Source organism: Mesoplodon bidens (genome assembly GCF_964165515.1).
Source record: "Mesoplodon bidens genome assembly, chromosome: 3".
Lineage (NCBI taxonomy): Eukaryota > Metazoa > Chordata > Mammalia > Artiodactyla > Ziphiidae > Mesoplodon > Mesoplodon bidens.
Window position 1 is genome coordinate 168,054,924 of NC_138178.1, and position 23,942 is coordinate 168,078,865.

At 52.3% G+C, this 23,942-nt stretch overlaps 1 protein-coding gene across 1 annotated transcript in view; it reads right to left on the reverse strand.

The window, feature by feature from the left end:
* PRIMA1 (proline rich membrane anchor 1) overlaps positions 1 to 11,462 on the reverse strand; it is a gene marked incomplete at its 5' end in the record, with an annotated part of 58,790 nt that extends 47,328 nt beyond the window's left edge. Inside the window, 2 exons of the mRNA XM_081228674.1 lie at positions 4,262 to 4,397; positions 11,370 to 11,462. Coding sequence (XP_081084800.1) covers positions 4,262 to 4,397; positions 11,370 to 11,462 — 229 coding nt within the window. The remainder of the gene's footprint in view (positions 1 to 4,261; positions 4,398 to 11,369) is intronic.
* Positions 11,463 to 23,942: the final 12,480 nt, after the last annotated feature.

The window sequence follows — 23,942 nt, forward strand, 5'->3', positions numbered from 1 at the left end:
GGAAATAGGCTCACAGACATAGAAAACAAACTTCTGGTTACCAAAGGGGAAAGGCTGGGGGGAAGGATAAATTGGTAGGTTGGGATTAACATATACACACTACTATATATAAAATAGATAATCAACAAGGACCTACTGTAGAGCACAGGGAACTCTACTCAATATTCTATAATAATGTATATGGGAAAAGAATCTGAAAAAGAAGAGATATATGTATATGTATAACTCATTCACTTTGCTGTACACCTGAAACTAACACAACATTGTAAATCAACTATAGCCCAGTATAAAATAAAAGTTAAAAAAATAAAGTTTACCAGTCCTCTTATAATCATGCAGAGGAAGTGGCAGGGCTATCACACCGACCCAGGCTCAGGCTCTCGACCTCTCATGCCGTGTTCTCAGTCTTTTCATTACCCGGGCCCCGCCATTGAGAACAACTCTCTGTGGGCCTCCAGTGCACCCAACACAGGGCTGGACGCAGAGCAGACACTCGGCAAACGTTCACCAGGTAAATCAGAAGCCCTTGTGAGCGACAGGGATGCAGGCACATCTGATGACCAAAGGAGCAAAGGCTGGCATGTGCCTGGAGCCAGTGTATCCAGAAAGATGGCAGGAAAGGACACGCCTAGACACACCCTCTGCAGTTTACGGACCACTGCACCGTGAGCTCCCTGTGGGCAGGAGCTGCTCCTCTCTTGCTCATAGCTGACTTCCAAACCCCTGCCAGCACCTGGGGAGCTCCGTGCACACCTGCTGAAGCCCCGTGCCCTCTGGGAGAGGCTAATTCCTCACGGATTAAAGAACAGGCAGGGCTTCCCTGGTGGCGCAGTGGTTGAGAGTCCGCCTGCCGATGCAGGGGACACGGGTTCGTGCCCCGGTCCGGGAAGATCCCACATGCCGCGGAGCGGCTGGGCCCGTGAGCCACGGCCGCTGAGCCTGAGCGTCCGGAGCCTGTGCTCCGCAACGGGAGAGGCCACAACAGTGAGAGGCCCGCGTACCGCAAAAAAAAAAAAAAAAAAAAAGAACAGGCAGAAGTTGTGGATGTGGCCATAGCTCTGTCCGGGCAGTACTCATGTGCGGGGTGTGGGGTTTTGGGCTGAGCTCAGTGAGGACCAAGACAGCGCACAAAATACATTCTCTGCCACTGGTCTAATCTGCCAGGAACCCCATGGCTGTGGGGTACATCCGCTGTCCTCCTGCCCAGGGTCCACGTCCTCATCCTTGGGTTACAACCCCTCTACCTGGATTTTCCTTTCAGAAGCCACCACCCTCTTAACCTCTATCCATAAACCTCAACTGTCAACCGTGGTCACATGGCCCAGGCCTGACCAATCAGCACATTCCATCTCGTAGGCCATCATGATTGGTTCAAGGATGGACATGTGACTCAAGCTGGTCTAGTGAAAGTCAGCCCCGGGTCTTTAGTTGAATGTTTGAGAAAGAGAAGCTCTCCCTGTAGGGAGATTACTAACTGTAAGGTTGATGGAATCCTGGAGCCTGGAGCCACAGTGACTGGGCCTGCCTGAGAGAAAAGGTGACCCGGGAGAAATCAGAAGAGAGAGATGGAGACGGAAACCCAGTACCATCATCATAGAAGACCTACTGCTGGAATATTCCAATACATGAGCCAAAAAACAAACAGCTCTCTCTAGTTTTTGCATCACTTAAGCCACTTCAAGATGGGTTTCTGCTACTTGTAACTGAAAAAGTCCTACCATAGAATCAAACTACACCTGCCGTCCTCTAACCCGGAAGTGCCCTCAGGCCTCAAGCTCACAGCAGGCCTCTTCCCCTCACACCTGGCACCGCCACCCGCCTCCCCTTCGCCACAGCCCCCCACCTGGCTTCAGGCCGTCGTGGCTGGTCTGGGGCCTGAAGTACCTCAGTGGTCCCCTCTTTACCCCAGTCGGGTAGCTCACCCCAATCCACCCTCCACATGGTCAGGAAAGGTGACTCTGAAGCGGACGGTGTGGGATCGTGTCACTTCTTTGCTTACTACCTTCGTGGGCTCATCGCTGCCCAGGGTAGAGTTTCCTAAAGGACGGGGCACGTGTCCCTGCGGGCAAGTGAGCTGGTATTGGATGACACGTGGACCTGGTGCTCAGACACACAGAAACATAGAACAAGAAACTCAGGCCCCTTTTGATGCTCTCACAAACCTTCTGATTTCTTTCTTGAGAAATATCTCCGCACGGGGCTACTACAGCTCAGCCACCCGTCTACCACCTGCTGCGCTCCCTTTTTAGCAGAAAGAAAGAAGGCCTGGAGCTCAGAACCTTTCACGACAGGCTAGAACTTTAAAACGCTGGTTTGTTTGCATTTGTTTTTATGGTCACCTTCTACTTACGCAAGTGATTCTGGTTTTTCACTGATGGTAATTATTAATGTTTTCTTTGGAGATTAATTTGTATCAACACAAAAGTGAGTCTGTTTAAAGAAAAAAAAAATAAGGCAAACAACAGGAGGTATTTGCATAGATGAATGTTTGGCAAACAGCGATGCACAGGATGAAATGTGATCTACTCGGCCAGGCACACAAGGCCCTTCACAGTCTGAGAGGCTTGGACCTCCCATGAGAAGTCCCACAGAGTCACACCTCCAAGCCTTTACCCTCGGTGTTCCTTCTGCCTGGGTGACCTTTCCCCACCACCCCTTCAATGACCTAGAACAATTCCACTTATTATGAAGACCCAAGTCAGTGTTACTGTTTACTGTGGCTGTAGTTCGGCGCAGCTACTCAAGGATTTCCAGAGCACCTGGAGAACGATTTCTGTGTTCTCTCAGGTCACTTTTTGTGGGTTACTGACAGAAGGCCTTCCTTGAGGCCGAGAGATCCCAGAGACCAGAATGGTCTTTCAGGTCTGTGTCTGGCACAGATGCTCGGTTCGCACAAGATGAACTGAACAGACTCTAACTGGGGGATGTGGATCTATTAGGTACAAACACACCTGGAGGCAGCACAGGCCTGGAGCTGGAATAGCGGAGGGAGAAGGAATTTCATGGAAGGGATGGGAGTGAGGGGCCAGGGGCCTGAGGCGGGGCCCTACAGTACAGCCCAGGGATTCCTTCAGGAGAGAGCAGGAGGGTGAGCATCTTGGGATGGCAGGATCCTGCAGAGGCCTGGAGCACAGGGCCTGGTAGGTTGAGGTTCTTGACTTTAACTTTCACTTGAATCATCTCAGAACTTGTTAGGATGCCACTTCCTAAGTCCCACCCCAAAGGCTCTGACTTAGTGGGTGGAAGTGGCCCTGTGCAGCTGCACTTTAAAACGAATGCCTCAGGCGATGCTGAGGGCCACACTTTGAGAAGCACTGAGCCACGGGTGTCAGGGAAGAATGGAGACAGGTGGGGGCCTAGCAGACAAAGTGCAGAAACACATGTGAACTGCAAAAGATTCCACCAGAACACCGCATCCCTGCCTGCACACCGCAAGCTTGGAAACACGGCTTACCAGAGAATAAGCCTCGTCAAAGTTATTTAAAATATGCCCCAAATAACTCAACGGAGATGTGTTTAATGAGGTGGATCCACACATGAGCTTGGTCATTCTGTAGGCCGCAACTTGAGTGATCAAACCAAAATACAGAGTCTCTTGTTAGAGACCTTATCAACTGGCACTTGTAAGCAGGGAACTTAACCCCTACGGGTCAGGACTGAAGCCGTTTCTGGCTAAAGAAACCCTCCTTTGTTTGCAATCAAATTGTTCAGAGATGAAATCAAGGCAAACAAGTGACGGGGTGGGGGAGGGGATGCCCGTGTATGTGTGTGTGTGTGTGTGTGTGTGTGTGTAGCAGAACTCGCTGCAAATAGCTGAATGGCACCCGAGTAACTTTGCTCTCAGAGCCTCCACCTCGGTTCTATCCTAATTGCTCCTTTACACATGAATTAAAATCAAAAAATGAAGCCATGCTCACGGGAGGGGTATTTCAGACCAGTGCCCATAGCTGCCCCCCTTCAAGGTCTGGCCTTCGGAACAATCCAGGCAGAGCCACTCATCAAATGGAGATTGACTTTTATCTGATTAACCCATGGAGAAACATCCTTCTGCATCTCACAGGAACATTCTGTGGGAAAGACGTTTTGCAGACTGCAGGGAAAAGTTGGGTCTTGGCTTCCCTCCTGCTCGGCCAGTGGAAAATTACAAAGGAAACAAGGCTGCCCTCTGCTTCCTGGCTTCCCGGGAACCTGCTTCCCGGGTCCTTCCTGGGCCCCGGAAAACGCGAAGAGAAACCGGAACCAGAGCTGAGGCTTTACTTACCTGGGGCGGAGAGGAGTCGGGGAGGCGGCGGGGGCGGCGGGGGCGGGGGCAGCGGGGGCGGGGGCCGGCACTGGCAGATGTGTTGGCAGCTGTCCGTCACCTTGGAGCAGGACTTCCGGGGCTCCCCGTGTGTCACCTGCAGGAATGGGCACGGGCGCCCGAGAGAAGCCAATGCGGCATCTGGGAGCCCAAACGGGACCACCCCAGCCCACGCACCCCTCCCCAGACCTAGGCAGGAGGAAGGGCCAGAAGCTGGGCTGGCTTGCAGGGAACAGTGTTACACGGGGCTGGCCTGGCAGGGATGGAGACCTAGGTTGTATGTCCAGCTCTGTGGGATCGGGGCAGTTGGCTTGGGTATTCATGAGAAGCTTCTAGAATCTCCCCATCGTGCAAATGAGGAAACTGAGGCCCAGGCAGGAGAAGTGGCCGCCTGAGGTTCTCACACCCAGATGGTGACAGGACACTGATTTTACCTTCTGCGTAACCTGACCTAACCGCTTCTCCCATCTGCCCGGCTACGGTGCAGGACCAAGCCCTCGCCTCCTCTCTGGCCACAGTTCCTGATGGCCTCTCTGTGTCCACTCTGGGCCAAGGTCCCCCCACCTTGGGGGAGGAACCTTACCTGGCCAGACCTCTGCTCTGGTGGCGCACATGACGAAGGGAGCAGAACCACCACCCCAGTGTGATCCACGAGCCACCAGAGTGGCCTTGTGGGAAACACACCTGACCACACTGCCTGCACCCCCCGCCCCGCCGTGCCCGGATGCTCACCCATAGCTCAGGGGAATCACAGGGCCGCAGGGCCCTGCAAGGGAGGGCCCCCCTCCCGTCCTGCTCTGGCCTTCGGCTCTGCTCTGAAAGCCCTCCTTCCGGTGCCTGGCCCCTGGTCACGCTCCCTCCCTTTGAGCACGCTGCTCCAGTGGCCTGGAATCTTCTCTGACACCTTTCCCTCTGCTTTACCCATTACTCAGCTTGGCTATCACCTCCTCAGGGAAGCGTCTCTGACCCCCCCCCGCCCCGACCAGGTCAGATCTCCATTTTACAGGTTCTCCTGGCACCGGATTTCACTCTGTGTGGCAGAAACCCACGTTGGGGTGTTTACCTAGCTCAGCCGCGTATTTACCACTGGACTCTAAGGTCTATGGGGTCAGGGGTCAGGCCTTTTATTTTTTTCTCTCGCCATCATAACACCTAAGGAAATGCCTGGAATTCACCAGAATCCACCCCTCTTGATTCCTGGGCTGCTGTTCTTTCAACACCAGTCCCACTCTCCCCATCTGTAAACTAAAAAGGGCAGCAAAAGTGGGTTGTGTTCACCCAGCGGTTCCCAGCCCTTCTTGCACATCAGAATCTCCAGGCAGCTTTAAAAAATACTCATGCTCGAGCTTTTCCCATGCCAGTTGTCAGAATTTCTACAGGTGGAGCTGTGCATGCGTATTTTGTTGAAGCATCCCAGGTTAAACTTCTATGTAGCCAGTGAGAGAATGGCTGGTTTAGACCAACTGCCAGCATCCCTCTCTATGGCAGAGTGCCATAAATCTTGGAACCTAGCATTTTCTGCCTGTCCAGAGAACAGCGGATTTAAAGACATGAAGGAAGAGTTGGTGGTCACCCCCTACTTCAGTGATGCCCACAGTTCATTCCTCTGGCTATCATCTCCGCTGAGTAGAAACCCAGAACCCCAATTTCCCTGCCACCAGCCACGGAAGGCCTGCCTTTGGAGGCCAGTGTGGACCCTTTGCTGCACGTGTTCCAGGACCGCAGGGCTCGGCTGATCCCTTGCCCCTTGGCAGATGTGAACAGGACGGGTAATGGCTACCGGAATGGCAGCAGGCCGTGGACTGATTTACAGCCCTGACTTAATGTTGACGAGGCCACGAAGCTCCTGCTCACCACCTTTCAGTGTTTTTAAAGGACCACTGACTGCATTTCAAACTCTGGAAGGCAATCTTACCTCCCGCCGGGAAGAGCATATCCTCAGACCGTGAGCCTTTTCTGTTATTTTACGGAGAGGATTAACTCCTTAGACGTCATGGCAAATCCACTGGCTTCTCCCCCAGCGGAGTTGTCAGCCCTCCCATCACCATCTGGATTCTGACCTTCTAAGACCATGGCGGTTGCTCAAAATCTCCCTTCTCCCAACGGCTGGCCTCTGAGATTGCTTCTCCGCTGAACCCTACCAAGTGTGCAAACTTCAAGCAATGCCATTGCCAAAGCAATTACTTTCCCACTCTCCAAGGTGCAATTTATGGAAGAGCGTTCAAGGGCAGCACGTTTCTTTAACCTGGCCCAACACAATGACCTATTTTCGTGAGAGGCTGTAAGGGCACATATGTCTAGGAGTGCTTAATGTGATGAAATTACAGGCAGGGAAACCAGGGCCAAGTTTCAAGGCTGAAGTGGGGGAAGTGAAGGCACACACTGCGTGTTCAACATCTGTGGTCTCTCGTATCACGGTCCCACTGAAATGCGAGCGGGCACAACTGCTTACCCAAAGTCATCACAAAATTAGCGAGCCTGAGTGGGCTGTCCTTCTCCCCGAGGCGGGCACCGCTTGGGCTCCTCACCGGTTTGGTCCAGTGCAAGCCTGTGGCTGCTGAGCCTCCCTAGACTGACAGCTGGTGACACAGGTCCTTTATCCACTCGCCAACTTCTATGCATCCTTCAAACTCAGCTCTTACGTGGCTTTCCCAGGCAAGCTGTCCTGAACCCCATGTCCCCCCCAAATTAGACCCAGCTGCCCAGTGAGGCCTCTCCACCTCGTAAACCCTCCCCTTTGGGGCACTTTTCCCACTGTTAATGTCCTCCCACACTAAGCTGTGAGCATCTTGGAGCAGAAAGGTAGGTGGGTCTGTGCTTTATCAATCCTGACCAAGTGTGACTTCCTGAGCCCTACTGTGTGTCAGTCATGGGAAACAGGCTCTCCTTCACCATGAGGATAATCAAGAGAGGTAGCTCTTATCATCCACACTTACTGGCTGGGATGACAGCCTTGGCAAAAGCTAAGTGATTTACCAGAGTTGCATAGGGCCCGGCGTTCCGTTGGTGCTGAGTAAAAACGTGTGCCGGGGACTGTCTGCCCAGCAGTGGAGAAACATGCGATCTACCCCGTCCCCAGCTCCGGGTCCACTTTGGGATTCTGCGGGTCGGCAGTGTTGTGTTTAGACCAGCAGAGAGGAAACCTCAGTACCACGAGCTTGTCTCAATGCCTGGCTTGGTGGGTTCACATCCTGGGGCGTCTTACAAGGAGAAGAAACTTGCCCCTGAAGTCACTTGCTCTTAGCTACACTTAACCAAGGAGCAGAGGCCCAGAGAGGTCAATGACCCGCCTAAAGCCGGTGTCGTGACTTCCTGTGACCACGTTTTATTCCAGTTTTGCCATCTCCTGCCTTCCTGTCCCTGCTCTGCAGCGTTCTCCTGGGGCCAGAATCCTGAGGCACAGAGAGGTCCTGCAGTCACCTGGATTTGGTCCCTGGCGCCGTGGTCTGGGGGACACGGTGCTGTGGCAGCCGGTTCCCACTTCTGGCCAACCAGTGTAGCTCTCTGGCCCAGGCCTCCTAAATTGTCCTTGAATCCATTCACCTCTCCTCACTCCCAGTGCTACAGCCCTAAGCCAGGACACCATCACATCTCCACTGGGTAGACCTGCGTCTCTGCTAGCGTTGCCAGATAAAATACAGGACACCCTGTTAAAGTTTTAGAGCAACAACAACACTTCTTAAGTATAAATATGTCCCAAATATTGTATGGGATATACTTAACGCTCAAGAACGATCCATTGTTCATCTGCAAATTTAACTGAACCGCCTGTATTTTTATTTGCTAAATCTGGCAACCCTACTCTCACCAGCCCCTGTGCCCCTTGCCTCGCCCCCTCCCTGAATCCCAACTTTGTGCTGGAGCTGGACTGAGATTTCTAAAATGCCAATCTGAAGATTGTGTCGTCTCTTTCTTAAAACTTTCCACGGCCCCCAGAGCCCTCAGGATCAAGTCCAAACTGTAAGACACGATGTTAGTGGCTTACAACGGAGGCCTCACCTGCGTTCTTCCAATGCCCTGCGCTCTCCTCCCACCTCGGGGCTGTTCCCTCCACCGCCTGGACACTTCACTCACGCTTGCATCCTGACTCCTAAGATTTCTCCTTGTTCATGTCTCAGCTGAAGCACTGCATCTGCGAGGTTTCTCTGAATCTTCCACAAGCTCCTGTTTCTAAGCTATTTGCTCCTGTTGAGCACTCCTGCCTATTACGACTTGTCTAACAATCTCTCCAGTGCTAGACTGTCAATGCCACGAAGGCGGGGACCCCTAGATCCCTTGCACTTAACACGGGGGGCCCTGGCAAACAGTAGGTGCTCAATAATTGCAGCTGACTAAATAAGTGAAGCTGTAATGACTGACCACAGGGGCGGGGGGTCGGCATCGCTTGGGTCTGGGATGGCTCCTCATTGGCACACAGAGACCCACAGGCCCGGATCAGAGCCTGTCTCCATGACAATTGCTTTAGGGGGGCGCCCACAAAGATGATGGCTTCTGGCATCTTTTATCGAGACAGTAACTCGATACTGTTACAGCGCCACAGTAACTTGATGAGACACACTCCTGTCACACCTAATAAATTCGCCCGCCTGTCATCCTCTTCACTTGCAAAAAAAAAAAAAAAAAGGACTCATCTGGAAGTGAACTTAGAAGAACCCTAAATCACAAAAGCTCAAAATCTCAATTCCAGACACATGAAGGAAAAAAGGGAAGAGCCTGAAGAGTGCCCCCACCAATCTTGTGGCTATTTCATGTCATCTGACTGTAATGATTAAGTTTCTTATCATCCAGGCAGCAGCCGGAGGCTCCGGGCTGATCTCAAGGTTGGAACCTGGTGCTTTGAGGGACCACAGACCTCTTGCTTCACCAATTATTGTGCTGGTCTCACCCTTCCAGATGTTTACAACTTAGAGGGATTCTTCTGGCAAAAAGCCCATGAAAGCACAGATAGATTTCTTTATATTCAAGAAACCCCTATGACGTGACAAATGATACTCTCTCCACTTAAAGGGAAACACATGGCTTTGTGCACTTCGATTTTTCCTCTTCTCCCCTCTCTTCTCCTGGTTTCAGCTCTTTTGCTCAAAAACCAAATCCATTCCTTCCAAAGCCCCTTTTCCCTTGACTTCTCAGTCCTTATCATGTGTAGATGAATCTTTCCAATGCCTCCAGCCAAGATTTTACCCATTCTCCTCGCCTGGAGGATTTCTTTTCTAATTGATTTTCACAAAATTTGATTTGTATTGAGTAAGGGCATCTGAAATACACACACACAAACTCACACACACATTTGCTTGTGCGAGTACTGCCTGGCTGAAGAACACTACTAAAACACGAAGCTACTTTACAAAATCCTTTCTTTTGGTGGTGGGAGTGGGTAGGGAGGTGGTGGATCTGCTGTTTCTATCCTGCTAGTTCCTGCAGAAAATTCCAGTCCTTGGAGATTAACAACATCATCATGTTGCTCTCCGTACTACCTGAAAAAGTCTCCCAGAAGAGGGAAAACTGTAAACAAATGAATACAAAAGGGAAGTGAGCTTAACACCTGAGGTTCAGCTAAAAGTTGAACAAGAGAAACTGGTCCCCAACCACCCAAGTGTTTCGAAGGGACAAAATTCTGAATCCCGCGGAGGCACAGCTGAGTTTAATAACTGCCGTTTCACACATTAAACAAAGCTGTCAATTCCGAAAGGAAAACAATTGTGAGTGACACAGAAGCAAGCCAGGGAAGAGAGCACAAGGTGGGCCTGGCGCTGCAGGAGGGGGGTATGCCCCTCCCCCACTCGAGCTCTCCCCCCAGCTGGCTGGTTCCAGCATTAGAGCCCCTGGTTCTCTCCAGGGGTCACCAGGGCTTCCATACAAGCAGGACTGACCACCCTGGTTCCCAGCAACACCCCGTCACTTGGGACAGCTCAGGAACCTTGGCAGCCTGGCAAGCAGTGTTGCTCAATCCCATCTTCTCTGGACCGTCACCTCTTACTCAGGGCAACTATCTGAATAGTCCCCAAGCCCCCAGATGCCAACAGAAGGGCATGAAGCTGCAAATACCCCAGAGTGGGTATTTCCATGACTGAAATGGTAAAAATGCTGATCAAAACGATTCAAAATTGTTGATCAGACTACGTAGCAATCAACAGAATACCTGGCTAGCCAGATAGATGAGTGTCGTTACTATTACTGACATCAATAAGGGCAGCAACAGCTACCATGTAGTGTTTATTATGGTTCAGGAGCTGCGCTAAGTAACCTTTATCTCATCAAGTACTTATAATAGCACAGCGAGGAAGAAGAAACCAGAGCCCAGAGAGGTTAAGCGCACTGTCTAAAGTCCCCCAGCTGGTAAGGGGCAGAGCTGGGCTCAAAATTCAGAGCTGACACCAAAGTCCACCTCTTCACCATTCCACTGTACTGCTGACTGTGTGCATTCTGGGAGGGACTAGGGACCATCCCATCTTACCATCTCTCTGACCCTAACACAGGTCACTCGAGTTGGTGGCTACCTGGTCTCTGCCCTGGGCACTGGGGGGCCCAGGGTGAAGATTCCATCCTCAGGCAGTCCTTGTAGATGGACAGCTCCTTCTTACATTCCCCGACCAGTGGCCACCTCGCAAAATCTGTCCACATCCTCAACTCTACTACCTACAAGAAACAGCCCCTTCTGTGTTGAAGTCCAGTTTAAGAAGGCTAACATGAAGCTTACTAGTGGCTCTGATGGGAAATAAAGAAGGTATATTCTTGGTATCATTTTTCTTTTTAAGTTTGTAAAAGCTCTAAGGTTTCTTTGTCTGCATTTCTGCAATAGAATATTATCAACAAGAAGGCATTCCCTCAGCCCTTTCTGTTCCAAGGCGCTGTCCTGCAGGCCTCAGCAGGCCAGGACCGAAGCCTCCTTCAGGAGTTTCTTATCTTTTCAGGGCGAGAGTATGCTTCCTTTCTTTTCCTAAACTCTTCCCAGGACCAATCAGAGGGGCGACTGCAGGAAGCCAGGGTCGTGGGAGTGAAGTGACAACCACCCCCTACCCGGTCCTGACCAGCAGGTCCTCGGGCGCGCGCAGCCCGCGCCACCGCTCACCTGCACGAAGCCCCAGAGCGGGTGGAGCGCGCAGTGCAGCAGCAGTGAGGGCCAGCAGTAGCCACGGCGCAGCGCCAGGTCCCGGAGGAGCATCTCGGCCCGCGGCACCCGCTCCCGGGGCGAGCTGTCAGGGGAGCAAAGCTCGGGTCAGGAGGGCGCCGCTGGCACCATCGTGGTTGCGCACCCGCACACACGTAGCAGTCCAGTTTGGGCGGGCACGCCCCGCACCCTGGGGCACCCTCGTAAACCAAGCGCGGCCTTTCATTCCAGCTTGCATCCTCGCTGACCCTTCATGCACACTCACAGGGGCCGGCATCCAAGAACTTACAGTCCGTCGTGGTGCACGCCCCCGGAATCCTGCGCGCAAACCCTGGCCCCAAGCACACCTCCAGAAACAGCCAAGCACGCTTACCGAGGCCCGTGCACCTCCCCAGAAACAGCCATGCACAACTCTCTCCCACTGTGAGCACACTTCAAACCCGGCGGGCACCATTCACCCTGCGTGCACACCCACAGAAACGGCCGTGCACACCCACCGACTCCCGCACGCACGCTCGCTGACCCCGCATGTACACGCTGCGTGCACCCTCTCTGCCCCGCCGGCCCTCACTGCGCACACTGCAACACATGCACCTCAGTGCGCGCCCCGTTTGCCCTCGCGCTCTGCCGAGCCCCGGCCTCCGGCCTCAGGGCACGAGCTCCCCCCACGTCTCCATCTCCTCCCGCACCCCTCCGGGGCCTTACGCCACCTTGCCTGGCGGCGGCCCCAGCCGATCCCCGGCGCGAGGAAGGGAGGCGCTCGCTCCCCCCGGCGGCAGAATCTGTTCCCGAGCGGCGGGACGGCCCCCATTTAAAGCCAGCCGCCTCCCCAGTCCCCCGCCCTCTAGGCGGGGCCTCGGTCCTCACCCTGGTGACTGCGCGGGCGCCTGGGGGCTTCACATGCCTGGGAGGAGCGCCGGGCACTGGAGCAAAAGTTTGCGCGCGGTTTGGGCCTCCGGGGCGGCTGAGCCGGGGGCCCCGGCAGGGCGCGCTCGCACGGGGCGCAGGGCGCGGTGGCTCCGGGCTGCGCCTGGCCGCGCGCGGGGCGGGAGGGGCGGCACCCCGCGCCCAGGGCCGGGGCGGGCTGCCGAGGCGGAGGCGGAGGGCGGGGAAAGTCTCCTCCTAGCCGCCTGGAGCGGGCGGTGCGTGCCCTCCCCGGGTCCCCGCCCTCCCCGGTGGCGCCGCGCGGCTGCACGGGGCGCTGGTGTGCCCGAGCTCCGGTCGCCCGTCACGCCGGCCCGCGAGAAGCAGCGGCTAGAGGCGCTGGCCTCGAGCGCCTGTTCTGGCCGCAGGGCCGCGGGCGGAGGCGAAATAAATAATGCACGAAAAAGGAAAACAGACGTGAGCCGAGCCAGAGCTCGCCCGCCTCCCGCCCGCGCTCCCCGCCGCCGCAGCTGCCGCCAGCGCCGCTGCAGTGATTCCTCGTCTCCATCTAGTGAGGCTATTGTGTATTGGGCGCTTAATAATTTATTTATCCGCCCGCGAGGCAGAGGACTCCAGCTCCCGAGGGTCTTGCTCCTTGCCTGCCGTCCCCGCCGCCAAGTTTCTCCTAGGGGGCGGGAAGGGGGTAAGGACTGACTCGTGGAGACCCCTTTTTGCTCTCTATCCCTGCGGAATCCCTCCCCTCCTCCACCCCATTCGGACGGGGCCGAAGGCGCCCCGGTTGCCCGGGCTCGAGGTGCAGGCCGCCACTCTCGGGGCCAAGTGCTGGGTTCTCCCTTCTGTAGTCCCGGGCGGGGGGACCGTTCCAGCCACACGGCTGCACCTTGGAAGGAGTTGCCGACGGCCCCGGGGAGGACCTCTCCACCACTGCTTTTCGTCAGCCATCTCAAACTCCTGTTTGAGGCGAGATTATCAACAAGTCGGTGGCGAAGTAGCGTTACGTTTCTTTCAAACAAGCTGCCCCGGGCCCCGCCAGGCCGCACCACAGGTATGCACGGCCTCGGCTGATCGGGTGGGAGCACCTGGCGAGCGCTTGGATTGATAGAGGGGCTCTCCGGAGCGCCCCCGCCCCCAAGGCATGGACAATCTTATTTTCAGGTTGGGTGAAGGAAGCAGGGGGTCAGGACAGAGAGCGGAGAGTCAGACACCATAGCTCATTCATCGAAGGAACATTTACTTAGTTCCTTTCCCCAATCTCTCTGGGCACCCTTAAGTCACCCCCTGTAAACACACACTCTATAAACTGCTCTGCAAACCGGCTTTCAGACCAGTTTCCTAGCGACCTCTCTCATACTGAGTGCTGACCCGAGGCACTTCTCCATGCAAACTCGGTAGAGCCGCATCTGAACCAGGGGGACGTTTGGACACAATCGTGAACGAGGCCTTGTCCCTTCCCTCCAAGAGCTTGGGGTCTGATCTGGGAGACAGATAACAAAACCAGCCATCCCACTGTCCATTGGCATTCTGCTGTCAGCTGTGTGTGACAAAAGCACTATAAGGGGAGGAGAGAGCAGTGAAAACTGGAGGGAGGGTCAGGAAAGGCTTCCAAGATTGGGTGACCGGCCGGGAGTCGGGGAGTATTTCAGGCATTGGGCACCCCCTGGGCAAAGATGTGGAGATGCTTGTTCATTTGTTCATTCATTCCATACATAGTGTCCGGAACACCTACTAAGGGCCAGACAGAGCATTCGATGCTGGGTAAACAACAGTGGACAAATCAGATCTTCTTGTTGCCTTTAAGGGGCCCACCATAGTGGGAGGAGGGACGGGAAGAAAATATTGACTGGTGTCAGGGCAGGAGGGGCTTCCTGGATGACTTGCTTTCACCAATGGTTTGAAGCAGGAGAATGAGGCACAAAATGAGCCCTATTGGTCAGCTGAGGTCAAAATAACACGGTATTTTTAATGCCTTTCCAATTAAGCCAGCCAGGGTATTTTGTTCAGTCCACGACTTCAGTCTTTAGATATGGCAGCAGCCCCTGAGGTTTATACGGGACACTTTGCTACTTAAAAATGTTCTTAAATCACATTCTAATTCAGTTCTTACAGTTCTGTGGGGTAAATGTAATTGCGCCATTTGACAAGCTCAGAGATGTGACTTTCCCAGGATCACACAGCTGCTCACCTGGGATTCAGAAGTACCGGCCCCAACCAGAGGTCCAACACTTCAGGAGAACCTAGGCAGGTTGTGCCTGTCAGAAAGCCTGCATCAGCCATTCTGATCTTCAGTGTTCCTGTACTGGACCCAGTCTACACACCTCCTGAGTGTCAGCTGGCTCCACTTCCTCCCAGCCCTCCTAAAGCCATGGAATATCACACCTCTCTCAGGGCGAAGGCCAAGCAACCCACGGTACCTGGGATCTGCCTACCCGGGCCAGGTAACTCTCCTCAAGAAATGCAGGGGCCGGCTTCCCTGGTGGCGCAGTGGTTGGGAGTCCGCCTGCCGATGCAGGGAACACGGGTTCGTGCCCCGGTCCGGGAGGATCCCACATGCCGCGGAGCGGCTGGGCCCGTGAGCCATGGCCGCTGAGCCTTCGCGTCCGGAGCCTGTGCTCCGCAACGGGAGAGGCCACAACAGTGAGAGGCCCGCGTACCTCAAAAAAAAAAAAAAAAAAAGAAAAAAAAGAAATGCAGGGGCGTCAAACCTTGCAGCAAATTTTGACGAACAAAAGACAAGAGATGGGAGGGAGCCAGCATATGGATGGTAGTAGTTCCATTTGGCCTGTCAGGAGATGTCCAGCAGGTGTGATTGAGTAACGGGCAGTGTTTTCTTCCAAACCTGCAGCCACCTGGATAACCCACAGCCTTGTATTCACTGTCCTCCTTCCTTCCTTTACTTCCTTTTTCCTTTCTTTTTCTTGTCCTAGGATTGTAGCCCTCAATAAAGTGTTAGCAAGCAAGCATTGCTTCATGCTTTGTCTCCTAAGGAAACAGGGACAATGGGCACCACAAGGGGTCCAGAAAGCAAGTCTTCAGGATCAGATGTTGGAGCTGGATTTCCCATCTATCTGGAAGCCACGGGGGCCCCATTACTGACAGGAAGCAGGTCATAATCACGCATATATTTGACATTACTATTTGTAAAGCTTCACCTCTGGCTAAGTGAAATGAGATGTGGGTACAAAGCAAGGCTATGGGAGGTCAGGTGGCCACTGTGTTTGATCAGTGATAATCATAAGCATTGTGAGGTTAGATGGTTTCTTCTGACAGCACTGGAGATTTTGCAAAAAGAAAGTGATAGGGAAGCTATCTGCCAACTTGAGGCATACTTTGTGAAAGCTTTAAGGACCCTCTCATCTCTTGACATCCACAAGGCACCTGAAAAATAGGCTCAGGGTCTGATTGTAAGGGTGGCAGAACTGGAGAGAACATTACACGTGCAGCCACACAGTTGTTCACATCAGGGCTCTGACAGGGAAAGAGTTGGACCTTGTGACCTAGAATAGGAATCTTTGGGCGAACAAGCCTGAAAATCTTGGGTCTGCAGGGGGAAGTGGCTCAGCTAATTGTTTATGGAAATAACAATACTGAAAACTCAGGGGCATGGAGGTCAGGTAAATAGTCAATGGATGAACTCATAGGAGTGGACACAAAAGGTATGGATGGGGGCTTCCCCGGTGGCGCAGGTGTTGAGAATCTGCCTGCCAATGCAGGGGACACGGGTTCGAGCCCTGGTCTGGGAGGATCCCACATGCCTCAGAGCAACTAGGCCTATGAGCCACAACTACTGAGCCTGCACGTCTGGAGCCTGTGCTCCGCAACAAGAGAGGCCGCGATAGTGAGAGGCCTGCGCACCGCGATGAAGAGTGGCCCCCGCTTGCCAAAACTAGAGGAAGCCCTCGCACAGAAACGAAGACCCAACACAGCCAAAAATAAATAAATAAATAAATAAATTAAAATGTTAAAAAAAAAAAAAAGGTATGGATGTTCCTGCCTCATATTCATACTCACTAGGGAGACTCCATTGCCAGGGAGGCTCTCAGCAATCAGTTGGACAGGATGGGTGGAAGTCAGCCAGCCTCTCTCTCTGGCCATCTTAGTACTTCCCTGAACGATGGCTTGGTCTGCTGAAGGCTGAGCTATGGCATCAGCTTGGAGACAACAACCTGTGGGGTTGGGCCGTTGTTCTCCTGCTTGCAGTGTGAGTTGATAGATGTGTCCCCAGCAAGAACACACAAAATCTGGGAACAGAGGAGTGAAGTAGGATTGGCCCCTCTGAGCCCACCTGTCAGAGAGATACCTGCAGACTCTGTGGTTTTTGTTCCTGCAAATGTAGACACTAAGGGGTTAGCGGTCCTGGCTCCTAGAAGCTGATGCCTCCACCAGTGAACACAGTAAGGGTTGCTCAAAACTGAAAGCTGTTAAGTTCTACCTGGGCACCTTGGGCTTCTCTTGCCAGTGGACCAGCAGTCAGAGAGAGGAGTTGCTATACTGGTAGGGCGGTCATCTTTGATTACTGTGGGGATCTAGGCTTGCTGTTACACAGCGGGCACAAGCAAGAGTATATCTGGCTATGGACTGAATTATGTACCCGCCCCCACCCCGCAAATTCATATGTTGAAGCCATAATTCCCCAATGTGACTGTATTTGGAGAAATGGTCTTCAGGAGGAAACGAGGGTTAAATGAGCTCATAAGGGTAGGGCCCTAATCCAATAAAATTGGTGTCCTTACAAGAAGAGGAAGAGAGGTGAGAGCTCTCTTTCCTTCTCTCTGCATGTGCTCAGAGGAAAGGCTCTGCAAGCCAGGAAGAGAGTTCTCACCAGAAACCGACTCTATGCACCTTTACCTGGGACTCCCAGGCTCCAGAACTGTGAGAAAATGAATTTCTGCTCTTTAAGCCACCCCTCCTGTGGTGTTTTGTTATGGCAGCTCAAGCTGATACTCTGGGATTCTCTGGAGCTTCTCTGCTCAGAGATAACATGAACGGGCAGTTAAGACATCCAAAGACCCTCCAGGTAAGAACCCCGGACCAGCTGAAAAGCTGGCCATAGACATCTAGAATGGAAGGTGTGTGGGGGGGAAGATGATGAATATCAATGATGGCCCTAGGACCAGCTGCAGCAGCGGCACTATAGCTTGGCTTGGTCGTGCTTTTCTGTCTTGTTAGGAAGTTACAATTGGACTTGTACCTTCACCCTCAAATTGATGGCGTTTTCTTCTCAAGTTAGTTGCAAATAGCACAGAAGGATGTGAACAGTTCTGAGTAATGCAAGGGGTGGACTGTATTAGACCACATCTAGGCACCTAGATTTGTTTGGCTCCACCTGCTTCCTTACTCTGTTCCCTGGAGAGGGCGGCCAGAGCTACCACCATCCCATCTCCTAACACTGTGGCTAGCTCAGCCTCCCCGCCTTGGCAGAGCTGAGCTTCAGTGTGGCCTCCATCATGCCCACTGTAGGAGGGGTCCCAACAGCAATGGAGGGGACCAGACTCATGGAGGTTGGGCTCCTACTACCAATCCCATACTCAGACAAAGCCCCACACCATGGTGGATGGGATCCGACTCCCAGAGCAGCTATCTGTAGGGGCCGAGGAACACGACCTGAAAGTGTAGAGAGTTAACTCCCCGTGATACAGGCTTTGATCAAGGAGAGACAGGGTCTGGAAAGATGTGGTAGATAATCCATCACCCTTTCTCCATCCGTGGCTCCATCTGGCCTCTTCGAGTCTGTCTTGTGTGACTGAGCAGTTGGCTGTGTTCCCCGGCAAAGCTGCGGCCAGACCAGTGAAGGGCCCACATTTTCTTTGCTTTCCTTCCTTCCCTGCCTCCCTGCCAATTTCCCCTTGTTCTTTCTGACCTAGAAATGCACTCCCCCAAAATTTGTTATTACATCTGCTTTACTTCCGGTTCCTGGGGAGTTTAGGCTCAGACAAGTTCTTGGAGGGTTCATGGGCTCTAGAGGGTGTGGCCACATGCATAAAATGAAGTAGGACACCACGGCAACCAGGATATTTCATATCTGCAACCTCTGAAGAACTGCAGCAAATTCAAAGGGGCGGTTCCTTAAGCATCCAGATGGTCTTCTTCAGGTCCCCACTCCTGTGCATCCAGGCAAGTTCTAGGTGGGAAGAGTCTCATGAGCGTCGAGAACACCAGCTCTTGAGCCAGACTGCTTGATTCTTATAACCTGTGGAATGTTTGTAGAATTCCCTAACCTTTAAAGCTGGCCTCCTTTTCTTTGTCTATCAGGAATTATAGTATTTAGATAAGAGTTAGACTGCAGAGTTCTTGGAAGGATTAACTGAGATAATTCATATAAACACTTAGCCTGACACATAATAATTGCTCAGCGAAGGAGTCTCTAATTATTTTGACGGATAAAGGGGCAAAAACACTGCCCTTTTGCAAAAGTGCTAATTGGCATCAGAAATCTTTTTAAGTAAAACACAAGGAAACAAAGGAAACGCTTTATGACCAGTAAAAGAGCACTCACTGAACCATGGAGTTATGCAGGGTAATTATGTCTTGAAATACTGCAAATAAACACACAGTTATTGAAAAAGACGTTGGTGTTGTCCAAATTGTTCATTACCTCTGCTTGAATGAAATATGTAATTGTCTATGTCACTATTTTTTTTTTTTTTTTTTTTTTTGCAGTACTCAGGCCTCTCACTGTTGTGGCCTCTCCCGTTGCGGAGCACAGGCTCCAGACACGCAGGCTCAGCGGCCATGGCTCACGGGCCCAGCCGCTCCGCGGCATGTGGGATCTTCCCGGACCGGGGCACGAACCCGCGTCCCCTGCATCGGCAGGCGGACTCTCAACCACTGCACCACCAGGGAAGCCCCTATGTCATGTTTTAAGCTCAGCTGTGACTCTGTCCAGAGAGGACATTTCCCTGATTGCCCTTGTATCGGGGGAGCGGGAACTCAAGTCTCTCCTAGGTGCTGTCCCAGACCTCACTGGTCTTTCTGAGGTTTGTCCCACACTCCAACCAGTAACCTAAGAGCTGAGCTGGATTCATTACAAGGGCTATGTGGGCAGATTTGCCTTGCCCCAGGCTCTGAGTTGGGCCCTTTCCCCAAGAACATTTTTTTTTTTTGCGTTACGCGGGCCTCTCACTGTTGTGGCCCCTCCCGTTGCGGAGCACAGGCTCTGGATGCGCAGACCCGGCGGCCATGGCTCATGGGCCCAGCCACTCCGCGGCATGTGGGATCTTCCCGGACCGGGGCACGAACCCGTGTCCCCTGCATGGGCAGGCGGACTCTCAACCACTGCTCCACCAGGGAAGCCCCCTAATACACACTTCTAAAACTTGTTTCCTGTGATTAGTATGTGTCTCCTCTCATACTAAAATGTAAGCTTCCTGAGGGCAGGGGGTTTGGACTCCTCTGTTCATAGCCTGGAGCAGATACTTCCTGTATCCTGCACCATATCCGCTCAGCACACCGCTGGTTTCAGCACAGCCATGGTGGACAGCTCCTCTGCACACTGGGGTCCCCCCCAGTAAGCTGCTTATCTCTACTTTCCTGCCTGAGAGCCAAGGAAAGCAGGCAAAAACCAGAAGTGCAGGGGGCGAGGCCTCCAGAAGGACCTGAACAATGGAGTAGGGTTGTGGACACATACCCTGGCCTGCCTTTCTTTGAAGACTATTCTGAAGCTCATTCTTCCAGTTCCTTGGGGGTCCCCCCTCAGTGGACTGAGGCCCTTCTGACTGTGGGGAGGGGCCGGGTAACTGTCTCCATTAACACAGCCTTAACTGGCCCCTCCCTCCTCCTCTGGGCTCACCTTCCAAACAGATCACCCACATGGGTCCAGAACCCAAACCAAGAGGCAACCATACTCCAAGCCTAGAGCATGCTTGACCTATGACGGCCCGGTACATATTTGTTGAAGGAATGAATGGAAAGAGAGACAACTTACAGAATTTTACATTTTGCGTCTTGCTTTCTGATGAAATATTTGGGTGACTTTTTTTTTATCCTAAGGTGAACTTGCTGAATCCTGTTTCTTCTTGTTTACACTAGGATTTTCACAGAATGACTTCTGCCTGGGAACCTGTCTTTGAGCTTTGTAGATTTTTCAGGGAATGAGGATTTTTGCCATTTACTTTAGTCAGAAATGTCAGAAGCATCCAGGAGCTTGAAGATCTGCTGACACCCGTGTTGACTGGCCCGTCACTCAGCTATTTGTTATAACTTTTCAAAAAGCGTGCCTACCTCAGAGTATGATGAGAAGGATTACCTTGGTGTGTTTGTCCCTGAAATAATTGAGATAATCTGTGCTCATTTAGGCACTTAACGAACATTTATAGAATACAGATTATGTGCCAGACTTGAGCACTGGAGATCAGAATTGCCTGAGTCAGGGTCCCTGCCCTCCCTCTGGGAGCTCCTGGCTAGTGGGGGAGACGGAGAAGGGAAGAGATGATTATAAACATGGTGTGAGAAGGGCTGTGATAGAGGTGAGCACAGGCTGCAAACTTTCAGGAAGAACCTGGTGCTGGCAGCATCTTGGCATAATTGTACTTTCTGCTTTAGATGAACCAGACTGTGATTTTCTGCACACGGTTGCTGTTTACAGCTCCCTGCCTGTGCATGTACAGTTTCCTCTACCTGGAACGCTTTCCCTCCATCTTCCTGGCAAAGTCCTAGTCATACTTCAAATCCTGGCTTCCGTCGCTTTGCCCAGGAAAGATTCCTCCCCTATCACAACACCCCACCAACCTCATCCTGTCCTGTGCTGTCTGTAGCCTGCCTCTTAGGAGCTGCGCTTTTTACCCTCTTGTGTGAGCAATGAGTAATTGATGGGGTAGGGGTGGGGCGCATGATTTGGGAGAAAAACATATTGACTCTGATATCAAACAGAGCTGGGTTTGGATCTTAGTACTGCTATTTCCTGGCTATGTGTTCTTGGGCATGGCTGGAGAAGAGGGTGGGAAAGTACAAGGAAAGAGGCTGCGGGAAGGAAAGACTCGACTGTGGTGGGCCTCGTGAGCCATGCTAACGTATCTGGAATTCGTTTGGGGGGCAGTAGGGAAGCATTTAACAGTTTTAAGCAAGAAAATGGCATCGTACCTTTGTGACTTATAAGGACCTTGCTGGCCTCACAGGGAAGAGGGATATGAGGGAAGCGGTGCTCAGATGGAAGGAAGGTGGGCAAACCGAGTGCTGGTTGAGAGCCTGGACTTAGAGTCACATGGTCTAGGTTTGAATAGCAGCTTTTACCTAGCTGTGTGATCTTGGGCAATCATTTATACTCTCTGAGCCTCAGTTTCCTCATCTGTAAAATGGCAACAATGAAATTACTTTCTTTTCCTGGGAAGATCACAAGAGAACATAAATGGGAATGGGTTTTGTCAACTCTAAAATACCATGCAAGTACTAGACATGATCAGTAATCAGTGGGGGCTTTAAACATGTTAGTTTATTTCTGGTAAAAGGAAGCCTGGGGTTAGTATGGTGCTCCACAGAGTAGGGTCCAGGCTTTTTCTAGCTTGTTGATCTGCAGTTCTCAGCATGTAGGTTTCTTTTTACTTCATGGTCCAATATAGCTGCTTGAACTCCAGCCATCAGATCCACATTCCAACTAGCAGGGAAAAGGAAGAGAAAAAGAAGGGTAGGTTCCTCCCTTTAAGAACACTTTCTGAAAGTATGAAATGACATTTCTGCTTACATCCTATGGACCTGAGCATAATCACATGACAACACCTAGCTGCGAGGGAAGCTGGGAAAAGCATTTCAGAACAGCTATGTGCCCAGCTTAAAATCAGAGATGCCATTACTGATGAATAAGAGAGATACTGATATTGGGGGACAACCAGACAACTAGCAATTTCTTGATTTGCACTGTGGAGTTCATATGTTAGAGTTCTTAAAAGTGAAATGTGTGTCACCCATAGGACATCGGACAAGAAAGAGCAACCCCAGAGGCAGTGTTCCAGGAAGGGTGCTTAATTATGTTATATAAGAGGTTCAAGGATATCCCTTTTTCCCCAGTAATGGGGCCCCTCTTTTGGGTCGTATTCCAAGGAGACAGTGACACCTACCTGCTTGGGGGAGGCTTGAGCAGCCCCTCGTGCTGATGCAACCATGATGAGCAGGACAGAGGGCAGCCTCATGCAGCTCAGGTCAGAGAGGCAGGGGGCTGAGGGGCCCATGGCAGCAGCGGGCCAGGTGGACCGTCAGGAGGGAGGCAAACCTTTGAGTTTTGCAAGAGTGTGAAAGAGGCTCTAAACCAGAGGCAGCCAGCCCATGTGGACAGCATGGGGCCACACAACCTGGAGCACACGGGGTTGTCTCCCTGAATGCCCAGCTCCTCTCTCCCAGCCTCTCTGCACTTCCTTAATGGGTGGAGCGGCAGGCTGAGACCAGACACCACCAGACTTCTCCTGGCATCCATGGTCCATACCTCACTGAGCATAGAGAAAGCTTTAAAAGAGTAAATCATTCTTCCCAGGTACTTTTTTTTTTTTTTTTTTTTTTGCGATACGTGGGCCTCTCACTGCTGTGGCCTCTCCCATTGCGGAGCACAGGCTCCGGATGTGCAGGCTCAGCGGCCATGGCTCACGGGCCCAGCCGCTCCGCGGCACGTGGGATCTTCCCGGACCAGGGCACGAACCCGCGTCCCCTGCATCGGCAGGCGGACTCTCAACCACTGCGCCACCAGGGAAGCCCTTCAGGTACTTTTATCTTTAGATCCTTAGCATGCATAGATTCTACACAGTGAATAGAATTAAGATGCTGGTACCCAGAGTTGGGTAAAGCAGGCAATAAGAAAGACAACCATTTCTCAGCTGTTTACTCAGCACCAGGCTCTGTTTCAAAGATATTACAGTGTTAACTCCTTATATCTTCATGGCAAACGTACAAGGTAGTTACTGTTCTTGTCACCATTTTATAGATAAGGAAACTGGGAAAGAATGATGAGTCTGCATCAGTGGTTCCAGAGTGTGCCCCTTGCGGCATCCACCTTCTATGCCATGTGACTTGGTATTGCCCTCCCACTGACTCGGGGCCTCTGTGACCTACTTTGGACCCATGGGAAAGTGTAGTGTAAGCAGAGCTTGGAGGGTGTTGTGTAACTGGGTTTTCTTACTTTTGCTTCTCTTCCCATGGTCACATGGGGCCCTGGCTAGCTTCCCAGAGGTGAAAGACACATGGAACAGAGTTGAGTTGCTCCCAGCTGAGGCCACCCTAGATCAGCCAACAGCCAACTGAACCTCAGACCTGTGGGTGAGCCCAGCCAAGATCAGCAAAGCTACTTAGCCAATCTGCAACTGACTCCAGGTGCATGAGTAAACCCACCCAGACCAGCAGAGCCCACCCAGATCGAGGGGGCCTCCACAGATCTGGGAGCTAGGTAGTTATTTCTCATTGTACACCACCGAGGTTTAGCAGCATTATCGTGACACTGGATAGCTTGAACAAGAGATTACATAAATTCCCAGCCAATCATTGACAGCCAGGAGTTGAACCCAGGTGGTTTGCCTGCAGAGCCCACACTCTTAGATGCTCTTCTATTCTGGCTGTTGGCAAACTATGGCCTGCAAGCCAAATCCAGTCCACCCCCTGTTTTTGTATAGCCTATGAGCTAAGAATGGTTATTATAGATGAATATTTTCAATCGGTTTGATAGGGAACAGTTACTTT